Source organism: Phalangium opilio, unplaced genomic scaffold (genome assembly GCF_054372755.1).
Source record: "Phalangium opilio isolate 3A_F unplaced genomic scaffold, DU_Popi_V2 ptg000194l_1, whole genome shotgun sequence".
Lineage (NCBI taxonomy): Eukaryota > Metazoa > Arthropoda > Arachnida > Opiliones > Phalangiidae > Phalangium > Phalangium opilio.
Window position 1 is genome coordinate 1,427,455 of NW_028324212.1, and position 16,733 is coordinate 1,444,187.

A 16,733-nucleotide genomic window follows, 5' to 3' on the forward strand; every position below is an offset into this window, starting at 1 on the left:
GTATATTTTTTGTTGGGTCGAAAATAACACATGTACCAATTTTCATCTTTATGTTCAAATGTTCTAGGTCAAACCCTAAAAGTCCTGGGCTAAAGAGACAGCCCCGATTTCCCATAGAGACATGGAACCATTACGATGACGTTCTTCAAGGTGTAGAGAAGTCAAATAATGCAGTGGAAGCTTGGCACCGTGGTTTATCCTCTCATATTTTCGCTACTCACCCCAACATTTGGAAATTTTTGTGAAAACTCAAGAAACAAGAAGCGCTTGCCAGTACAGATTTGGCGAAACTCAACAGAGGGGAACGAACAAAGACAAAAGAAAAATGTATAAAGAAACACAGGAATAGTTATAATGTAGAGGAGTCAATTTCTTATTTACAAGGAGTTGCCCATTACTTTGATTTTTAATTCAACATGAATAAAATATTTATTTGCAATTTTTTACTTTGATTTTTAATTCAACATGAATAAAATATTTATTTGCAATTTTTATTATATGTTTTATTGCGCACCTAAACAGGCCACACCTAATCTACCTCCACACCGTAATGACCTACACACCTAAATCGCAAACACCGAAGTGGAAGCACCGTAACAGTCTACAGCTAAAGAAGCCGCACCGAAATGGTCTATTTTACTAAACTATGAACCGCTGAACCCAATTTAATAATTCAATAACTTAACATGGTCTGAACTCTAGTGACTATTTTACTGGACTCTGAACCGCTGAACCATATTTAATAGTTCTGTAGGTTAACACAAAGTGTTTTCTGTGTGAGCCCCTCAGTATTTGTTTGGCTCAACTCGAGCTCGGGCTCAGTCAATTTAGTAAGCTTAAGCTCAAGTTGGTCACATATTTCCGGAGACGTTTTTTCCAAACAGTGTATTTGTTGAAATAAATAATTTTAGAGCTATTTTTTCGCAATAAATGAAAAACAGGAATATTTATTTACCATCCAAATGTCTTGCAATGGTTTTGTATTAAAAAAAACTTCAAAACTTCATCTACCAATGAGCTACACTAGTTTCTGTTTCCAATAAATGTGGCGCTGAAAGCAGTCTCAAATCAGTGAGCGCCCTTTCAAAATGAGCGAGCTCATAGATATAAATCGGCCTCGCTCAAGCTCAAGAAAGCCAAAAAATTTGTTATAGGGCTCGGCGCAAGCTCTCGTTAATTTTTCACTTATATTTGGGCTCAGCTCGCTCCACTGTTCTGTGATATATTGTGAGCCCCTGCTGAAGCTCAGAAATGTTTTTCATAAACTTTTAGGCTCGGCTCGGGCTCGTGAGCTTTTCAATTATTTTGAAGAGCCTCGCTCAATTCGCGCTCGGGCTAGCTGAAATGAGGTAAGCGCGGACAGCTACGCCAATGTAAGACATCAAGTTGTATTTTACATTGGAAATTTCAATTTAAATCGTAAGGACGCCTACGAAAAGCTCGGTAGCTAGTAGGTTTAACATCTACAGTAACATAACTTACAATTTGTCTGGTAATCAACTACAGCTTTACCGAGAGATTTAAAAATTTTCTGGGACGTTTATCTTAAGTAGTAGGCGAACAGTTAGAAAGATATGTGTCAACCCCTCACTATCTTGAAATAAATGGCGGCCCGAAAAGCATAAATCTTCTTCATAGAAATACGTCCACGCGTTTCAACCGAATCAGTAATATTTATTACTGGTTCCAATATACTTAAGACTGACTTTATGTCTCTTGGAGCCTTAGTTAAAAATGGTGGCCTTTTTTGCTACTCTGTAAATACTGAAAATGATTTTTTTCTAAATATTCAAGGTGGCCTTTTCACTAAATATTCAAGATGTATTTTTTCTATACATTCATGATTTGATATCTTTAAAACTTCTTCTGCAAATTTAATACATAAATAAAAAAAAACATTTCCCCTCCCCCGAAAAACCTCCTTACCAAACCTATGGGAGGTCAAGTAAAGAGTATTTAACTCTACATTGCCGCCCATTAAAATTCTCATTTCAAGTAAGAAATTCAATGCGCCTTAGATTACTGCGTAAATCTAAATGTCCTGCTAACTAAATAGACTATGGAATGTAAACTTTAACTTGTAATAGAATAACATAAAATTATTTCAGAGGAAATAGTCAAGGTTATTAATGGAAGGAAACTCTCTTTAGTTTTTTGCTACAGTCGGTGGTGATCTTAGTTTGGACCCAATTGCCGAAAGGAAAATATAGATATTAAATTCTCACTGTCACAAACCAAAAGGCGCTTACCGACTAAATAGGCTAATAGCTGGAAAAGTGATGGACATTGAAAGTGGTATTTTCTAAGTGAAACAATATATACGCTGAAAAACAACACAATTGCAAAAGATGCCCTGTTTATCGTTAGGAGGGTCTCTCTGTTTTAGATCTATTTTCTAAAACCAGCCTAAGTTAAAAAAACAAAATTCTTAATTAAAGTTAGTTTAAAGGTATAGTTATAGCTTAAAATTGGTAATAATTTAGAGTCTGATCCAGAAAATATTGCCACAGTTTTCGGTCAGCACTTCTCGGCAATTTCTAAGGACAAATCAAAACACAGACCCGATAATAGATTTACTTCGCCTGACATAGCGACAAGTCACTACACTGGCGAAATATTTTTGCAATCAGAAGTCTCTAAGGCGATCGACCGGCTCCCTGCTAAGTTTTCGACAGGGGTGGATGGCATTCCGACTTTCGTCATTAAAGGATGTCGAGATGTCATTTTACCCCTATTTACACATATCTTTAATTTGTCCTTGCGTACGCGTTGCTTTCCCACCCTATGGAAAAAATCAGTAGTGGTTCCTGTTTACAAATCAGGACCTTCGACCGATCAAGCTAACTATAGGCCAATCTCTCTCCTGTGTGTTTTAGCTAAGGTTTTTGATTCGGGTATGCATTTGCGACTGCAGCGTTGGTTCGATTACTTCCCTAATAACTGCCAGCATGGTTTTGTGCCAGGCAAAAGTGTCGATACAAATTACGCTATGTTCATGGATCTTGTGGCATCAGAGGTGGTTAACCAGGGACAGGTTAACGTTGTTTATCTGGACCTCGCTAAGGCTTTCGATCGAGTGTCCCATGATATTCTAGTCAAAAAAATGCAAGTCTTAGGCATCCGTGGTGACTTGCTGGGCTGGATTGACGATTACCTTCGCTATCGCGTTAATGTCCTTAAATGCAATGGCTTTCTAACTCAGGTTACTTATTCGGTACAATGTGGCGTTCCGCAGGGCTCATCCCTAGGGCCACTGCTTTTTAATATCTACTTATACGATCTCCATTTTGAAGTACGCCACTCGCAACTTATCCAATTTGCTGACGACAATAAAGTCTGTAAAATTGTAAATTCAATAGCTGATTGTCATTTGCTGCAGGATGATCTTTGTATTGATAGTTAAAAATCATCTTCATTATTTTTTAACCAATCATTATGTTAAAAAACACAATTAATATTAATCTTATCTTTGTACACTTTGACCTATCGTATAATCTATGCGAGGTTTCTTTACGACGAATGTAATAAACATCTGTCAGAGTTGTCTGGGTTGCGTACTAATAAACATGAGTTTTATCTAACTACAACATGAGTCTTTGCTAAGTTAGAACTAGCTTCACAGTAGCTTAGTGAAACAGTACATGGTGTCAGAATAGAGCACGGATCCTCGCCGTCACGTTACGCCTTCGCTTTCGCTCACCTATGGACGGACTGAAAGCTCCACTGGAACTCTCGTTCACTGGGAACGCCGCCAAGTCATGGAGGGACTTTCGACAACGGTTTGAGTTGTTCGAAGCTGCAACAGCCTCCGGGGACGGCCGTCGCGACGCACAGAAACTCTCCCTTTTCCTGCACATCGCCGGCCAGGAAGCCATCGACGTTTTTAACACATTCACATTCTCAGAAGACTTATACGAACACGCTAGCGAAGTTCGAAACGTACTGCACTCCAAGGAAAAATGAGACCTACGAGCGGTCCATCTTTCGCAGTCGGATGCAAAAGCCGGGCGAAGGCATCACCCAGTTCGTCGGCGACTTGAGACTCAAGGTCAAATCCTATAATTTCGGAGATTTAGAAGAATCTCTCATCCGGGATCAAGTAGTATACGGCATCACTGATCAGAAAGTGAGACGTACATTGCTGGCAGAGAAAAACCTCACACTCACTCGGGCGGTTCAAGTATGTCAGGCGACAGAAACAATGGCGCAGCAGATGTAAAGCTGGTCCGATGGAACCGTAGTACCCAAGGAGGAGAACGTCGATGCAATCACACGACACGGTCGTAAGCTTAGTCACAAAGAGCGACCACCGACGAAAGGGTCCCGACATCAACCGTCCACGACCAAGACCAGTCGCTACGACCAGGACAGACACAGTCGTTCTATCCTCGTACAAGACTGCCGGTTCTGTCACAAGGCCCATGAGCGAAATAAGTGCCCGGCACATGGGAAGATTTGTCGAAACTGCAGGGGACGGAATCACTTTGCGGTGGCTTGTCCAGAGGCACAAGTCGATGAGATACAACATGCATCGGAGAGTGAAGATGATTTTATAATCGATATGGTCGAGGCACCACGGAGAGACCGGAAGGATTGGATAGTACCCATACTCATCAATGGAGTTTCGGTACCGTGCAAATTGGACACAGGCGCTCAAGCCAATCTCTTGCCGCTAAATTATCTCGAGGGCATGTCACCGAAACCCCGGCCGCGCAGAACAGTCGGGCTCAACGCATAAAGAGGAAGCAAAATCAAAACTTTCGGTGAGATTAGCGTCCGAGCTCAAGTCAAGTCCAGGACGATCATCACGGAGATGGTCCTGGTAGAACAGGGGGAAAGGCCCATACTAGGTCGGGAAACATGTGTGGACCTTGCACTTGTAAGACTAATCTATGAGGTGGTAGAAGACGCTAGCAAGCCGGAGACGGAAAAGGCCCAGGAAAGCAATGAGGGGTTCCGCAAAACAATCACGCAGGAGTTCCCGGAGGTATTCAAAGGCATTGGATGCTTGCAAACGTCGTGCCGAATTCAGTTGAAGGACGACGCAATTCCAAAGATTTTCCCACCCCGGCGAATTCCATACTCGCTGCAAGGAAAACTACGAACCAAACTGGTTCGACTGGAAAAACAGCGAATAATTCGCAAAGTCAACGAGCCAACGCCGTGGATTAGTCCTCTGGTCATACGTGAAAAGAAGGACGGATCGCTACGCCTATGTTTGGACCTGAAGTCGCTAAACGAAAACATTCAGCGAGAACACTATCAATTGCCGACGAGAGAAGAAATCGAAGCCGAACTAGCCGGTGCCAAGTATTTCACAAAACTCGATGCAGCGTCGGGCTTATACCAAATCCCGCTCGATACAGAGAGCCAGCTGCTAACAACATTCAACACGCCATTCGGAAGGTATTGCTTCGAGCGGCTTCCGTTCGGAATCGCGTCCGCACCGGAGGTATTCTTCAAACACTTCAGCCAAATCTTTGACGACATACCGAACGCAAGACCGCTTCATGATGACGTTATAGTATGGGGGAAGACAGGAGCGGAGCATGATAAATGTCTCAGGCAAGCGCTGAGAAAACTCAAAGAAGCCAAAGCGACACTAAACTTGAAGAAATGCGTCTTCAAGGCAGCTGAAGTAGTCTATATGGGAGAAATCATCTCGCGAAGCGGGGTCAAGCCGGACCCCAAGAAAATTGAAGCAATTCTAAATATGCCCACCCCGACATCAAAGATAGAGGTTCAGCGAGCTCTGGGCGTCGTGAACTTCGTGGGGAAATACATACCACATCTTTCGGCACACACCACGCATCTACGAAGTCAAAAGAACAAGAACGTCGACGACCAGCAGATCTTACCAGAACACCACCAGGAATGGGAGCAGATCAAGAGGGTCCTAACAAACCATCCGGTATTGAAATTCTGTGACCCGGAGAAGCCCACGAAAATATCCACGGACGCGTCAAAAGATGGACTAGGCGCTGTTCTAATGCAGTTGCATGGACAGGATTGGTGGCCGGTCGCGTACGCCTCACGAACCTAAAGTCAAGCGGAAACACGGTATGCGCAAATAGAGAAAGAGAGCTTGGGACTCGTATTCGGATGCCAAAGGTTCCACAACTACATATATGGCAAGGAGCTAATTCTGGAGACAGACCATAAACCGCTGCTGGCGATGGCCAGCAGAGTGCTTGCCGAGGTACCACCTCGTCTGCAGAGGCTGTTCCATAAGTTAATGAAGTACCAGTTTAAAATCATCTTCACTCCAGGGAAGTGCCTCGTACTGGCCGACGCACTATCCCGATCTAGTCTACCAACAGGAACAGCAGAAGACGAAGATACTCAGAAGGAAGTCGAAATCCACGTAAATGCAATAGTCCAGTCATTGCCGGTGACTCAAACCATGATGGGGCGGCTGAGAGATGAAACGGCTAAAGATGAAGAACTTCAAGGAGTTATACGACAGATACGGAGCGGCTGGGAACAAAAGGGCCTAGAAGCAGCCGGTTACGCAAATGTGCAATCGGAGCTCACGGAAGCGAGTGGCCTGGTACTCAAAGGGTCTAGAATTGTGGTTCCAAAATCACTAAGAAGTCACATGCTCAAGGTAGTCCACGACGGACACTTGGGCATAGAAAAATGTCGGCGAAGGGCTCGGAAATGCATCTATTGGCCTGATATAAACAACCAGATAGAAAGCCTGTGCAAACAGTGTCCCACGTGCAACACGTATCAGTACACACAGCGGCAAGAACCATACCTCATCAGCATCATTTTCCGCATCTGTTTCTTCGGGTTCACCGCATCCCTCATCACACTCGTTCTCGAAATATACGTTGACATGTTGAAAAGTTAACATAGCGTAGCGCCTCACCTTGCCAGAATCTGACCTTTGGACTGACATTACTTCTAAAAATAGAATAGTGTCCAGAAAAGCATATCCATCACCTCCAAAATCGATTTTTGACCATTCTCGGGTCTACGGAATAATTTAAAGTATTGCAATGGTTAATAGATGTAATTAGGTCGCTACACGGTTCCCCACTGAAATTCATATAAGGTCCTTCAAGCGCGGTCCGAAAGCACCCAATGTACTTTTGTTTGTAAATAATCTTAATTAAATATTTGCATTAAGTATCAGTTTCTTATTAAAACAAACCAAAAGTAACAATCAAAACACCTTGGATCCAAAATTTAACATCTAGGGACTTTATCATTGAAAAGCCGAGAAAGAAAAACCATTATTTCTGCTCCGTTTCCATCCACATTGTGGAAGAATATTAATGGTTCGAAAGGGTATAATATTCACTTATGCCACAAATTAAAATTAACCTCGGAAAATGAGGTGAAACACGCAAAGAGTTAAACTCATCATCATGTACGAGGGAGGGCGAACTTGAGAACGAACCCAAAAACTCAAGACTATGATAACATATTTCATGAGCTTGTGGATTTCTTCCTGAAAGACTGAACCGACTACAATGTCAAATGGACCAATAATTTACGAATAGTAATTCACAAACATTAAAAAGTAATATAATTTGTTACATTCGTCAAAAACTAATAAGACTAAAAAGTGGTTGCTTAGCTTAGTGGTTTCCTAAACAGTCGACGCGACATCGATCCCGAAATAAGATTTTTCTCCAACGAAAAATAGGATCATTATCCATGCTCTGATTCCTTCCTTACTTCGGAATTTTTTTATAACTTTCGTGGTTTTAACGGGGAACAATATAGACTCGTGCCACAAAGTAAAAGAAATGAGCAAAGGATTTTCTCAGGATATCCGTCAAATTCACTCAAGAAATCCGTGGCTGCTCGTTTTGCACAAGGCGTGATCCCCAAAAGCTAAATTCTACACGCAATGAGAATACTGCGCGATTGCTATGTGCAACTCAATTGATCTCATCTCAAAGCATTTTATTCTTTAGCTATTGGTTCTCCAACAAGACTACGTAGGCTACAATGAGCAATTGAAAAGAAATAGCCATGCACGACGAAACAGCAAAATACTATAGAGCATCCTTCTTTGAAGTAAAGTAATTACAAGTTGGGAAACCGAAATAAACCTCTCCGAGTCTAGACGAGGGCTATCTACCCACTTAAGCGGATTTTCTTAAATAATTCAATAAATATAATTGATATTATTTTAATCGTCAGTAATTTACCTTCATTCTAATAGCCAATGTTAACGTTTGACTTCTAGCGTATGCCTCTTTAACAATTTTTGCAAATGCGTGAACCTTTGAAGAAAACCCCACCATTATGAGGTTAGACATTTCTCATAAGTCTAGCCGATCGCCGCGTGCATCTTAAACGATGATAATGAAGTAGATACCAATATTGCTTTCTGTGAACTGCGAACCCGGTCCGGATATGGCATATACGTTTGCTCCAATTTTCCAACTGCGAGGGTGGTGACAGACACACAGACAGACATGTCTAGTGGCACGTCATCGTCATTTGGAGAGGTAAAAAGTAACATTAGTCGTCCGTTTTCATGGTGGGAATGTTTTTCAGCGTTAATCTTATCCCGAATGTTGATCAGTTTTGGGGAGCGAAAGTTAATAATTTGTGGAATGGACTTCTAGGAATGCTTCAAAGAAATGTATAATTTAAAATATATGTTCGGAACCAAGAATTCGTTATCGATACTAAGAATATGTTAACAAGGCTTTATCTTCTTCTAAAATCCACGCCTAACGAAATTCCATGGTTTGGTTTCCACGCTGATATTATGTAAATAGCACGTTTTATCATTTCAATGCTAAATTTACGTGTAAAAATAATTAGGGCATAGTTGATTCGGAAATAAGAAGAATTGAATCTTATATTGAGATTAACTGTTACTTAACATGGGAAGATTAGTTCAGAATCCGAGTCTTACTATATTCATACAGTAATACGAGTTAGTTCTTGGTTAACTTCTTCCAATAATACTTGAGAAAACCTTTCAATACACAGGAGGGAGATTTTTCACTAATACCTTTGTACTTAACTACTGATCGCTTCAATTCCTTTCCATCTTCGCCCTCATTTTTGACTTCGAGAATCCAAATATTATTCGGAACAAACCAATCAAATGAAAACGATATTTTCTCTGTTGTCAATAAATGGGTAACTTGATTTTCCAAATTTCCATATAAAATTGTTATCAAGACGTCAAGTTTCACTTTCCCAAAATTTATCAGTCTTTACATCTACAGAATGAAGCTTTCTAATGCAGATTAAACTGAATATTCTCAGCAAAAATATACTTATTTTAGCTTTCTAATTCGTATCCATCGTGAAACTAAACTCAAAATATGGAAAAGTCAAATCTGAACTGCCCTTCTGGTTTTTGTTGCAATGCCTTCTCGGAACGAGTAAGAAGTAACAAAAGTAACACTATGAACATTTCAAAACTGAGTTCAATTTCATTTTCAGGTCCCCAAAGTTTGAATTGCAACGGCGTTTCTCGTTTTCTTTCGGTCTCGTGGAGTCTGGCGTCTTTCTTTCTTTTGGTTTTCGTATCCTCGGAAATGACTTCGCAGTTTTCGAGCAAATCGGAAGCACTTCCCTTCGACACCATCGACGACGTATTTCACTTTCCCCATGCGAAGCCTTGGTTAACCAAAAACGATGCAATTTCCATTTTCATTCAGGTCAGCTTAATATAAGAATTTCGCTTTAATTTATAGTAAATTGAAATCATTCGTGGATCTTTTCATATGTTAAAATATTCGATTTAGAAAAATGCATTGATTACCACGGCATATGCGGAAGTAATAAAGCGAGCAGATGCGAACCCGAATAATTTGTGTTACTATACAATTGACACCTTGACGGGAAACGACGACATTCATTCAGGAATTGAAAATCGGGAAATATTTGTTATTGGTTCGGATATTGTTGACTGGAATATAATCAAGACCCGGTACTCAAAGACTGGAAGTTGAAAAATGAAACTAAGCCAGCCTTTAGCGATAAACTATTGGGCGTTGTATTTCAAGAAAATCATTTCGCAAACGCTGATTAAAACCGTCAACAGAAGGTTCGTGTGTCCTTCGAAGTTTTAAGTTTATGTTTCAATTACTTTCTGTCATTTGTCAGACTGCGCCAATTGACCGAGGGCAACTGCTTGATGGATCTGAACCAGTCTTTGAAGAACGAACTGCATCCCTGTCAGAGAACGGAAACCCCTGATTCGTTCGTCGTCATCAACGTCCCCGCTTTCATGGTCATTTTCCGCGTCTGTTTCTTCCGATTCTCCGCATCCTTCGTCTCTCTCGTTCTCGAAATATACGTTGACATGTTGAAAACTTAACACGGTAGCGCCTCACCTTACCAGAGACTGACCTTTAGACCGACAATAGCATCTACAAAAGCTTATCCATCACCTACAAAATAAACTTTTGACCATTCAGTGGTACACTGAATATTCCTAACAACTGCATTAGTTCATAGATGAAATTCGGCCGCTTCATGGTCCATCACACAAATTCATACAAAAAAAGAAAATAATTTCATGAAAGGTCCTTCATCTCAATTGCTTAGAAGTTCAGAGAGTGAAAAAAGGGGGAAAGCAACATGAATGGGCTAAACATGACACGTCCGTCAAACTGGCGTATCTAGTCTTTCCGCTGTATTGTATTGGACTATATGTATCACTAAAAGTAATTTCAATAAAGAATTATTTCCCAAATATTAAAGAATTTGTTTTATCACAAACTATGATGAAAATTTTATGTATAGCTTTTCAAAAGGGTACCGCTTAGTATTGAAACGCATTGGAGAATTCTAGATGACACGAAATTACCAATTCAACGAAATCGATAAGCTTTCGCTATACAGAACACGAACTTTATCATCGAAAATACGAGAAATGAAAAACCATTATTTATGCTCTGTTTCCTTCAGAACTGAAGTAAACAACATTTTCCACTCATGCCACAAATTAAAAGTAAAGCTGGTAGGCTCGGAAAATTAAGGCCCGTTCATATTACCCATTTTTAGTCAGCTGACAAACCATAGACCAAAGCAGGTGACCAAAGTCAATAATACCTCTGATAATATTCAATGAGGAACAACCATCAAAACTTAATAATCAACTCGTGTTAAAAGATGGCCAAGGCCCGAAATCGTTTTTTTAGGCTTTCAGCGACAAATAAATAATGGCCGCTATTCTCTCTCGAGCTTGAAGAAAAAAACGACACGTGTCTCATGACGTAATAGTTTCGCCAATTGTGATTGGTTTGCTCCCTCTCTGACTTTAGTCGGCCCGAGTCAAATCACCGACCTACCCGATTAAAATCCGAGCTTCGATCTGACAATAGTAAGGTTGGGTGAGACGTTCATATTACCTGATTGGTCATTTCGGCTTTGTCAGATGACTAAAGTTGGTTAATCTGAACGGGCCTTAAGGTGAAACACGCGAAGAGTTTCCCAAGACTGCCCTTATTAAATGTTTACCTGGGTGCACGCGGTTTTCGAGTATCGATCCACGCAATTTAATTTAAACTCTAAATCAAAATGCTACTGAACTTAAACATCTACTAGAGAACGCGAACCTGAAAACGGAAAGAAATAACTAAGTTTATGATAAAATGCTTAACACGTTTAAAATTTCGGAATTCTTCCTTTCATAACTGCACAAAGTACAATGAAAAACTGAGAATTCATTCACGAATAGTATTGAGTTCAAAACCAACTATACTGCCCCTTTTATTGAAGTAAGTCTTAAACATTTAATTGTAAAACACTGTGTTAGAAGCTCAAAAACTAGAAACACCATAAACTGGTTGCTTGGAAACTAACGTGTCGAGTTCCCACAAAAGTCGACACGTCATCGATCCCGAAATATGATTTTCCTCTAAAGGAATATAGGACCATTATCCTTGCTCTGATTCCTTCGCTACTTTGGAAAACTTTATTACTTTCTTGGTTTCAACGGGTTACAATACTCACTCATTCCATAAATTAAAAGCACCATACCAAAACCCCAAAAAACAAGTTCAACCGCGCAAAGGGTTTTCTCAGGAGTTCCTTCAAATTATTCGAGTGGGTGCACGCACTGAGCAAGTCGCGATCTGCAAAAGCTTCCTACACGCAATAAGAATATTGAGCGGTGGCTATGTCGAAGTACGACGCAACTTGAGAAGGGATCAAAACACCTGAATACATTCTATTACATTTCATCCTTTTGCAATTGGTTTTCCTACGTCGACTACAATTGGGAAATTAAATAGAAATAATAATGGCGCACGATGAAACAGCACAATACTACAAAGCACCCTTCATGGAAGTAAGTCTAAAGCATTTCATGATTTACTACTGTTCAAAGATATTGTTACTAGTGCAATGGCAAGGATTACCTTGAACTAAGATAATTCACTAGATTAGTTTCGGTTGTTGACTTTTATACACTTCAGCTGAGTACTTTTATATTTCTTACCAGATATCGCCATTTGTTTTTTCGAATGAACAAGGAGAGAAAACTGGCTACATGATTAAATTTCTCACTGTTCTACAAATATTTGACAATATCAAGTAATTAAGCGTAACAACATTGGTCTGCTAATATACTTTTCGTAATAACCGCAATCAGTGATATCTTTCTCAGCGTTACTCTTATCCCGAATGCGGATGAGTTTTGGGGAGCAAAAGTTAATAATTCGTGGAATGGAATGCTCGAACGAAATGTATTATTCCAAATATTTTCAGAACCAAGAATTGATGTTAACATGGCTTTAGCTTCTTTGGAATGAAATTTCATGATTTTCACGGATTTTTGTTACGCTGGTCTAATTTATATTGCACATTTTGTCAACTTAATATCAAATTTTCCCGATAAAATTAGCTGTTAGTCTTATTTGAAGATCAATTGTCACTTTATATGGAAGGATTCTTACCATATTCTTATAGTAATCGGAGTTAATTCTTATTGGTCAACTTCTTTCAACAGTAATTGAGTTAACGTTTTCAATACACAGGAGGGAGATTTTTCACTAATACCTTTCGCATTAACAAGTGATCGGCACTGATCGCTTCAATTCCTTCGCATCTTCGAACACATTTTTGAGTTTGAGAATCCAAATATTATTCGGACCAAAAAAATCAAATGAAAACGATATTATCTCTGTTGTCAATAAATGGGTAACTTGTTTTTCTTAATTTCCATAAAAAATGTAATCAGACGATTCCCTTTCTTAAGTGTACGGATAAAAGATTGCTATTGTAGATTAATTAGAATATGCCAAAACATGTTTCGTTTTGGTTTGAAGCAGTTGATTTATATTTCATACATCCAGATATTGCGGGGTCCGTTAGTGTCGTTCTGCTAATTTACATGACGGGGAAAATAAAATCTAAATATGGCAAAGTCAAATCGGAACTGCCCTTCGTGTTTCTGTTGCAATGCCTTCTGGGAACGAGTAAGTAATAAAGTAACGCTATACTCATTTGATAACTGAATTCAATTTCAATCTAAGGTCCCCAAAGTTTGAATTGCAACGGAGTGTCTCGTTTCCTTTCGGTTTCGTGGAGTCTGGCGTCTTTCGTACTATTGGTTTTCGTATCCTCGGAAATGACGTCACAGTTTTCGAGCAAATCGGAAGCACTTCCCTTCGACACCATCGACGATGTATTTCACTTTCCCAATGCGAAACCTTTGCTGGTACAAAACTCGGCATATACCAGTTTCGTTCAGGTCAGGTTGATATGAGAATTACACGTCACCTCTCATTCCCTTTAAATTAGTGTTTTTTAAATTTCTTTAGAAAAACGGGTTGATTAACACGGCATATGCAGAAGTAATAAAGCGAGCGGATGCGAACCCAAATTCGTTTTATCAGACATTTGCCTCTTTAACGATTAACGACGACATTCATTCAGAAATTGAAAATCGGCAAAAATTTATAATTTCTGTGGGTGACATTCACTGGAGAATTATCAAGGCCCGGTATGGAAAGACAGGAAGTTGCAAAATGAAACTAAGCCAGACTTTAATGATAGCCCCCGCCGTGTTGTGTTTCAAGAAACACATTTCGCAAACTCTGATCAAGACCATCAACAAAAGGTTAGAGCCTCTTTCAAAGTTTTGGATGTTTATGGTGGAACTAATTTCACCGTATTTGTAAGGTTGCGCCAACTGACCGAAGGCGATTGCTTCGACGATCTGAACCCGTCTTGGAAGAATGAATTGCATCCCTGTCAGAAAACGGAAACCCCTGATTTGTTTGACGCCATCAACGTCTTCGCTTTCGTGGTCATTTTTCGCGTCTGTTTCTTTGGGTTCTCCGCATCCCTCATCAGTCTCGTTCTCGAAATATATGTTGACATGTTGAAAAGTTAACACGGTAGCGCCTCGCCTTACCATAGTCTGACCTTCGGACTGACATTACTTCTACAATAGAATATTGTCTAGAAAAGCTTATCCATCACCCACAAAATCGATTTTTGACCTTTCTCGGGTCTACTGAATATTTAAATAACTGCAATAGTTAAAAGATGTAATTAGTCCGCTACACGGTTCCCCACTGAAATTCGTATAAGAACCTTCAACCGCGGTCCGAAAGCACCCAATGTATTTTTAGTTTCTAAATAAACTTATTTGATTAATTGCATAAGTATCATTTTCTTATTAAAATAAAGCAAAAGTAACAATCAAAACACCTTGGATCCAAATTTAAGAATCTAGGGACTTTATCATTGAAAAGCCGAGAATGAAAAAACCATTATTTCTGCTCCGTTTCCATTAGAACTGAAGTAAACAAGATTAATGGTTCGAAAGGGTTTAATATTCACTCATGCCACAATTTAAAAGTAACCCCACAAAGGCTCGGAAAATAAGGTAAAACCGCAAGCTAATTTAAACTCGCCATCAAAATAATACTGCAGTTAAACATCCACTAGTGAGCGCTAACTTGAATACGAGTTTAAGGAAAAATACTACATACGTTTTTAATCTCTAGTTTTTTTTGCATAACTGCACCAAGAACAACGAATAGTAATCAGTTTAAAACCAACAATCCTGCCCCTTCAATTGATGTAAGTCTTAAACTTTTAAGTGTAAAATACATTGTTAGACGCGTCAAAAACTAGCGACACTAGAAAGTGGTTGCTTAGCAACTAACGACTCGAGTTCCCACAAAGGTCGACACGTCATCGATCCCGAAAAAAGATTTTCCTCTCAATGAAGGTAGGACCATTATCTTTGCTCTGATTCCTTCGCTACTTTGAAAAACTTTATAACTTTATTGATTTTAACGGGTTTCAATATTCACTCATGCCACAAATTACAAGTAACATACGAAAACGAAACCCCGAAAAACAAGTTCAAACACGCAAAGGGTTTTCTCAGGATTTCCTTCAATTTATTCTAGTGACTGCTCGCTTTGCGCAAGGCGGGATCCCCAAAAGCTAAATTCTACACGCATTAAGAATACTGCGAAGTGGCTCTGTCGGAGAACGGGGCTACTTGAGAAGAGACCAAAATACATTCTAAAATATTTCATTCTTTCGCAATTGGTTCTCCTTCGAGACTGATTAAAAACTGATAATAATGCACGTCGAAACAGCAAAATACTACAAAGCAACCTTCATGGCAGTAAGTTTAAAGCATTTCATGATTTACTACTTTTCAAAGATAATGTTACTAGTGCAATGGCAAGGATTTCCTTGAACTACGAAAATTCACTAGATTATGTTCGCCCGTTGTCTTTCATACACTTCAGCTGAGCCCGTTATATTTTTACCAGTTATCGCCATTTGTTTATTTGAATGAACAAGGAGAGAAAACGGGCTACATGATTAAATTCTTGCATGTTCTACAAACACTCGACAATATCAAGTAATTTGCGTAGAGTTAGTGGTGCTTTTATGGTACTCATAATAACCAGAATCATGGAAATGTTTTTCAGCGTTACTCTTATCCCGAATGTAGACAAGTTTTGGGGAGCGAAAGTTAATAATTCGTGGAATGGAATGCTAGGAATGATCGAAAGAAATGTACAATTAAAAATATATTCTGAACCAAGAATTCATTCTCGATACTAAGAATATGTTAGGCTTTAGCTTCCTAGAAATGAAATTTCATGGTTTTGTTGTATTTGTCATTTTAAGGTTTAATTTTCATGGAAATAATTAGGGTTTACTTGATTCGGAAGACACGGAGTCTTTCGGTTTAGAATCTGAGTTTTTTCATATTCTTATAGCAATACGAGTTAGTTCTTGGTCAACTTCTTTCATTAATAATGGAGTTAACGTTTCCAATACACAGGAGGCAGATTTCGCAATAACTCCTGTGTTCGAAACAAATGATCGTTTCCATTCCTTTCCATCTTCGCACCCATTTTGGACTTCAAGAATCAAAATATTATTCGGAACAAACCAATCAAATGAAAACGACATTTTCTCCGTTGTCGACATATGGGTAACTTGTCATTCCTAATTTTCATATAAAATTGATATCAGGCGTAAGTTTCACTTTCCTGAAGTTTACCAGTAAACCGGATCTAGCTTTCTATTGTAGATTAAACTCTCTGGAAAAATATGTTTCGCTTGATTTATAATTTTATCCATGATGAAACAGTGGTCTAAAGTTTTTGATATTTAATATATCTAGATAATTGTGTGGTCCGTTGGTGTCGTTCTGCTGATTTACATGACGGGGAAACTAAACTCTAAATACGGCAAAGTCAAATCTGAACTGCCCTTCATGTTTTTGTTGGAATGCTTTCTGGGAACGAGTAAGA

At 39.3% G+C, this 16,733-nt stretch overlaps 1 protein-coding gene across 2 annotated transcripts; it reads left to right on the forward strand.

Annotated features, from left to right (window-relative positions):
- Positions 1-9,488: 9,488 nt before the first annotated feature.
- LOC149622623 (uncharacterized) lies at positions 9,489-10,368 on the forward strand. 2 transcript variants are annotated; one of them, XM_089853591.1, is made up of 3 exons: positions 9,489-9,644; positions 9,732-10,033; positions 10,093-10,368. In XM_089853591.1, the coding sequence occupies exons 2-3, from the start codon at positions 9,942-9,944 to the stop codon at positions 10,304-10,306; spliced, it is 306 nt and encodes a 101-aa protein (XP_089709717.1). In that variant the 5' UTR covers positions 9,489-9,644; positions 9,732-9,941; the 3' UTR covers positions 10,307-10,368. Both variants share the same exon structure in this region; 1 of them encodes a protein (XP_089709717.1).
- Positions 10,369-16,733: the final 6,365 nt, after the last annotated feature.

What these genes read in the sequence shown, in the direction of transcription:
- LOC149622623 (XM_089853591.1), top strand. Translation starts at nt 9,942, where the DNA reads ATGAAACTAAGCCAGCCTTTAGCGATAAACTATTGGGCGTTGTATTTC. An exon ending in ATTAAAACCGTCAACAGAAG is followed by an intron (nt 10,034 to 10,092) that starts GTTCGTGTGTCC and finishes GTCATTTGTCAG; the next exon opens with ACTGCGCCAATTGACCGAGG.